Here is a 6679-nt window from a genome sequence, read left to right as displayed (position 1 = left end):
CTGTAGACCACACACAGACTGTCAGGTGAGAGCTGACCCTCCTGGTCCTGATAACTGTATGTTTTTGATCCTGTTTTAGTTTGATATGGGGATCCAACACCAGTAGCCCTGCATAGACTTGTTAGGACCCAAATGCTGGTCCTCATAAACCATTTAAATACGTTTTCACTGGTTTTACTGGTACTGCAGTGTGTAAACATTTTGAATTTGTAAAACTGTAAATTGATTTTAGGAAAGAAAAACAGAGAGCAAACAGGAAATCTGACGTAACTAATAAACCTAAAGGAACTCTCGTTAGCTTTCTTTTCTTCTACCGTCTTCAGTAAAAGGAGTTTGTTTTTGTAGGACAAAGAGGTTAAAAGTTTTGAGAATTTTTAAATTGACAAAGATCAAGACCTGACCCTCTGAAACATCAGACATGTCTTTGGTATGTGAAAGTATTTGTGTAAAATTGGGATCAAACGGTTGTCTCTCCCACGTCTATCAGACATATTGACCCTCTGACAGTGTCAGTAGTCACTCATGGGGTTCCTCAGGGTTCTGTTCTGGTTCCTTTATGTTTTAGTTTGGTTGAAAATGTCTTTATTAACTTCTTTGGGAACAGCAGAACAACCTGAAAGCTTTCACCAGTCAAAAGTGGGTTCAGTTTTAATAGATGTTGTGTTTGGATGTTTTTGCTCACTCTAAGGGCCCTCCCCTCATTATGCCCTCGTTTCCATGTGCCCCCCACCTTTCAGACCTACAGGGGTACTGAAGTCCCCTCTATAATGGAACAAGACCCTGCTGCTGCACGTGTTTGAACAGGAACCAAGAAAAGGGATCATATTTCTCCTGTTTTAGCCTCTCTGCACTGGCTCCCTGTGAAATCCAGAACTGAGTTTAAAATCCTCGTCCTTACTTACAAAGCTCTAAATGTTCAGGCTCCATCCTATCTGTCACAGCTCATAGTTCCTTACCAACCCTCAAGATCACTGTGCTCTGAAAATGCAGGGTTACTTGTGGTTCCCAAAGTCTCCAAAAGCAGGATGGGAGTCAGAGCCTTCAGCTACCACGCTCCTCTATAATGGAAACATCTTCCAGTTTGGGTCAGGGAGGCAGACACCGTTTCAACTTTTAAGGGTAGACTTAAGACCTTCCTCTTTGATAAAGCTTATAATTAGGGCTGGCTCAGGCTGCCTGGACCAGCCCATAGTTAGACTGACATAGGTTTAATCTGCTGGAGGACTTCCTCCAGTTGAGCTCCTTTTTCCTTCTCTTGCTTCGTCCATCTGCAAACGCTCATGTCTGTTTAGCTTCTTTCTTCCTCTTTTTTCCGTTTCAGGGGTTCTTTTTCGGGAGTTTTTCCTCGGGTGATGTGAGGGTCTGAGGGCAGAGGGATGTCGTACACTGTAAAGCCCTCTGAGGCAAACCATGATTTGTGATAATGGGCTATATAAATAAAACTGACTTGACTTGAATTGACTGGTCCCATCAGACTGTAACTGGTCTTAGCAGACTGTAACTGGTCCCATCAGACTGTCACTTGTCCATCCAGAAGAGGGATACTGTGTTTTGTGATAAATGGCTTTATAAATAAAACTGAATTGAATTGAATTGTCCCCAGTAGTCGTTGATGCTGGCATTTATGTAAACAGATGTGACGAGTGTTGCTGCATATGTCGAACACGTTGTCCTCTGTTCTAATTTCTCTTAATGTGCGACAGGCGGTTGTCATCAACACATTCGTGATTTGTTCACAACTTTTGTTTCATTAACGAGTCATCCGATAAAAAACGACCTGTGCGTCATTATCAGGCCACTGGTGGCACTCTGTAGGCTAACGTTTGCACCCCGCTTGTCTGCACTCATTAAAGGAGCACTAACAAGCACTGCAACTTCACTGCTGGACTTCAGTGATGCCATTTCTGGCGTCACATGACATCAGATGGGGTGAATGTGACATGAAAACCTGTCAGAATTCAGGACAGTTGAACATTTCTTTGTGATGTGAGGACAGGATTATCTCTGCAGAGTCAGACCTTCAGCAGGTCCAGCTCTCCATTATGCTCCATGCAGCTCCAGCTGAGGGTTCGCACGCCTGCCGGGTCATCCCATGCAAACCGCCGAGCCTCGCCGGGTTTTAGCTGGTGCATTGCTGTCGAGCCGCTGAGCAAGAGAGACGGTCGTTAATGTTTTCCAAATAAACCGCCATAAACCTGTGATTGTGTTACTGTGTTCCTGAGTGTGTGTGTGTGTGTGCTGACCTCTGGCTGTAGCTGATGGTCACCCATGGCGTGTGGTTGAGCAGCAGGGCCGGAGCTGCTCCATCATAATAATCACTGAAGCTGATGACGGTCGACAAGTCGGTGATGTTGACCTCCACGATGATCCCGCCACACTGAAAGCACACACACAAACACACACACACACGCACACAAACACACACTCAGGAACACACGTCCAAAATCAGCGTCGCGGTAAAATCTGCTGCTGTGATTAGCTCAGCAGAAACACTGTACAAAATATTCGGAAAAAGACAACATTCCCTCTGAGCTGTTTCCATGTCTGAACAGCTGCAGCCGCTCGTCATGTTGCTTCTTTGCATCAGCATGGGTTCCTTTTGGTGGTTTGTTGCAAACTGCAGTAAAAACCACCTAAGACGAATATTCAGAATGTGCTGCAGACACGTCCAAAGACGGCTCCTCAAACCTAAATCATCCCGACAAATTCAGCATGTCCTCATGGGAAAGTGCTGAATTTGGAAAATGGCCTGATTTTGAGTATTGAATCAGAGTCTGCTGTTTATATGACCGTCATCAAATTCAGATTATTGTCATTTTTGGAAAACAGGCTGTTATTGGTGTGCATGTGAGTGCAGCAACTGACCATGTCCAGGCTCAGCAGGGTGCCGTTGTCCTGATGGTTAAAGAAGAAGAACTTGGAGGTGGATTCAGACCCAACCACACGGACACACAACTTCCCCGAACTGTTCTCAGGCCACAAGGGGAGGCACTGCAACACAAAAACAATAACTTTATACTAACACAACAACAACAAATTTATAACAACAACAACAACACCAACAACTGTACAACAACAGAAGATTGAGTTAAAAACAACAGAAGTACATCTATATAACGCCAGCTGTGGTCAGAAACAGAGTCTGCAGCACTTGGTGGACAAACTCCTTGACTGGTTGAGTCACTGATTCATTAACTCGTTGAGTGATTGACTGGTTAACTCGTTGACTTGTTGAGCAGTTGACTGGTTAACTTGTTGAGTGGTTGACTAGTTAACTCGTTGAGCAGTTGACTCATTAACTCGTTGAGTGGTTGACTGGTTAACTCATTTAGTGGTTTACTCATTAACTCGTTGAGCAGTTGACTCATTAACTCGAGTGGTTGACTGGTTAACTCGTTGAGCGGTTGACTCATTAACTCATTGAGCGGTTGACTCGTTAACTCGACTGATTGAGTCATTGACTCATTAACTCGAGTGGTTGACTGGTTAACTCATTCAGCGGTTGACTGGTAAACTCGTTGAGTGGCTGACTGGTTAACACGTTGAGCAGTTGACTGGTTAACTCATTGACTGGTTGAGTCATTGACTGGTTAACTCGAGCGGTTGACTGGTTAACTCGTTGAACGGTTGACTCATTAAGTCATTGAACGGTTGACTGGTTAACTCGTTGAGCGGTTGACTCGTTAACTCGTTGACTGGTTGAGTCATTGACTGGTTAACTCGTTGAGCGGTTGACTGGTTAACTCGAGTGATTGACTCATTAACTCGTTGACTGGTTGAGTCATTGACTGGTTAACTCGTTGAGCGGTTGACTGGTTAACTCGTTGAGCGGTTGACTGGTTAACTCGTTGACTGGTTGAGTCATTGACTGGTTAACTTGTTGAGCGGTTGACTCGTTAACTCGTGTGGTTGACTGGTTAACTCGTTGAGTCATTGACTCATTAACTCATTGAGTCATTGACTCATTAACTCGTTGAGCGGTTGACTAGTTAACTTGTTGACTGGTTGAGTCATTGACTGGTTAACTCGTTCAGCGGTTGACTGGTTAACTCGTTGAGCGGTTGACCGGTTTAACTCGTTGAGCGGTTGACTGGTGAACTCGTTGAGTCATTGACTCATTAACTCGTTGAATGGTTGACTGGTTAACTCGTTGAGCGGTTGACTGGTTAACTCATTGACTGGTTGAGTCATTGACTGGTTAACTCGTTGAGCGGTTGACTGGTTAACTCGTTGAGTCACTGACTCATTAACTCGTTGAGTGGTTGACTGGTTAACTCGAGCGGTTGACTGTTAACTCGAGTCATTGACTGGTTAACTCGTTGAGCGGTTGACTGGTTAACTCGCTGACTGGTTGAGTCATTGGTTAACTCGTTGAGCGGTTGACTGGTTAACTCGTTGACTGGTTGAGTCATTGACTGGTTAACTCGTTGAGTCATTGACTCATTAACTCGTTGAGCGGTTGACTGGTTAACTCGTTGACTGGTTAACTCGTTGACTGGTTGACTGGTTAACTCGTTGACTGGTTGAGTCATTGACTGGTTAACTCGTTGAGCGGTTGACTGGTTAACTCGTTGACTGGTTAACTCGTTGAGTCATTGACTGGTTAACTCGTTGTGCGGTTGACTGGTTAACTCGTTGACTGGTTGAGTCATTGACTGGTTAACTCGTTGAGCGGTTGACTGGTTAACTCGTTGACTGGTTGAGTCATTGACTGGTTAACTCGTTGAGCGGTTGACTGGTTAACTCGTTGAGTCACTGACTCATTAACTCGTTGAGCGGTTGACTGGTTAACTCGACTGGTTGAGTCATTGACTGGTTAACTCGTTGAGCGGTTGACTGGTTAACTCGTTGACTGGTTGAGTCATTGACTGGTTAACTTGTTGAGCGGTTGACTGGTTAACTCGTTGACTGGTTGAGTCATTGACTGGTTAACTCGTTGAGCGGTTGACTGGTTAACTCGACTGGTTGAGTCATTGACTGGTTAACTCGTTGAGCGGTTGACTGGTTAACTCGACTGGTTGAGTCATTGACTGGTTAACTCGTTGAGCGGTTGACTGGTTAACTCGTTGACTGGTTGAGTCATTGACTGGTTAACTCGTTGAGCGGTTGACTGGTTAACTCGTTGAGTGATTGACTCATCAACTCGTTGAGCGGTTGACTGGTTAACTCGTTGACTGGTTGAGTCATTGACTGGTTAACTCGTTGACTGGTTGAGTCATTGACTGGTTAACTCGTTGAGCGTTTGACTGGTTAACTCGTTGACTGGTTGAGTCATTGACTGGTTAACTCGTTGAGCGGTTGACTGGTTAACTCGTTGACTGGTTGAGTCATTGACTGGTTAACTCGTTGAGCGGTGCTGGCTGTGTTTGGGACCGCATCACCTCGGTGGAGGAGACGTAGTGCCACTTGGTGGAGGTCTGGCTGACGACCTCTCCGACCTCCAGCTCATACGAAGACTTGTTGACGAGCATGTAGAACGGACTCATGGTGACGATCCTGGTCAGGTTAAAACTGCTCATCTGGATGCTGACGCCCACCTGGAACCACAGACAGCAAGAACTGAGAGCACGGTGACACCTTCAAGAGTCAAACTGGTTTCATCGGCCACTCTGGTCACTAATTTACTTTGTAATCAATCATTTGTTTGGTTCATAAACGGTGAAGAAACGAAAAGAATACCTCTGAAAGATGAATGCGAAGATATCCAGCATCACAGAGCGGTGAAACCAGTCAATGTTCACATTTGTGTTAAAAAAAAAAACTAGTCAAAGTGCTGATTGAGTTGCCAATGAACTGATTAGTGGCGTCCACTCTGAATCTGGTCCTCTGATCTGATTCAGGACGTTTTCACAGCGTCTTCATTGAAAACTGTCTGTGACTGTGAAGACTGTGTGATACGATTGAAACCTCCACAAAGACAGCAAGTGAACATTGAGTTTAGATTTTTTAAAATCTAATTTAATGATATTTCAAAATGAATCTAATCTCACGAGCGTCTTTAATTTGGGTTCTAAAAGAAAATTGTTTTGTTATAAATTCAGGGAGCCGAGGAGCAGATCTGAGTCCCCGTTTAATCAAAATGATCAAAATGTTTGTACTGAATGGTTTTCAGTTACCAGGAAGTCCATGTTGTTGGCAGGACAGCGAACACAGCCGTAACTTCCCACAGTGTCCAGAGAGAAAGCGTCAGACCAAGAGCTGGTGGAGACGCACAGCTGCAGCTGCAACAGACAGCAAGACGCAAGACTCAAGTCCAACCAAAAAACGTACTGCATCGCTTCACAACGTCTCTGCATCCACAAAATGTGTTTGATATGTTTTAACTCTTCAAGTTACAGCTTTAACTTAAGAGCAGTGATACTCAACCACAGCCCGCTCTAAAATCCTAGAAATGTCCCAAAATCTTAGAAATGTTCCAAAATCATAGAGGTGTCCTAAAATCCTAGAAATGTCCCAAAATCCTAGAAATGTCCTGAAATCTGGGACTCTGGCCTCAGGTGTTTGTCTCACCTTGCTCTTACTGAAGAGGTTTTTCTTCCTGAAGGAGAACAGGATGATGTCTCGGAAGTCGGCGGGGTGTTTGACACTGACGTCCTCGGCTCTGTACTGCAGCACTCGAGACGTCTTGTTGATGATCCAGTACGGGCTGAACAGCGACAGCAGCAAGCGGCTCGCCACC

The 6679-nt window shown here is 44.8% G+C and overlaps 1 protein-coding gene across 1 annotated transcript; it reads right to left on the bottom strand.

Annotated features, from left to right (window-relative positions):
- Positions 1–2018: 2018 nt before the first annotated feature.
- LOC121966992 (vacuolar protein sorting-associated protein 13C-like) lies at positions 2019–6672 on the bottom strand (the record flags this gene model as incomplete). Its single annotated transcript, XM_042517055.1, has 6 exons — positions 6511–6672; positions 6117–6221; positions 5382–5537; positions 2866–2991; positions 2244–2377; positions 2019–2145 (listed from the first exon to the last, which is right to left on the bottom strand). Coding segments are annotated over exons 2-6 (555 nt in total), but the record flags the coding sequence as incomplete, so codon positions are not given.
- Positions 6673–6679: the final 7 nt, after the last annotated feature.

Source organism: Plectropomus leopardus, unplaced genomic scaffold (assembly GCF_008729295.1).
Source record: "Plectropomus leopardus isolate mb unplaced genomic scaffold, YSFRI_Pleo_2.0 unplaced_scaffold2658, whole genome shotgun sequence".
Taxonomy (NCBI): domain Eukaryota; kingdom Metazoa; phylum Chordata; class Actinopteri; order Perciformes; family Serranidae; genus Plectropomus; species Plectropomus leopardus.
The sequence above is the reverse complement of the archived record's forward strand: the minus strand, read 5'-3'. Positions and strand labels throughout refer to the sequence as shown.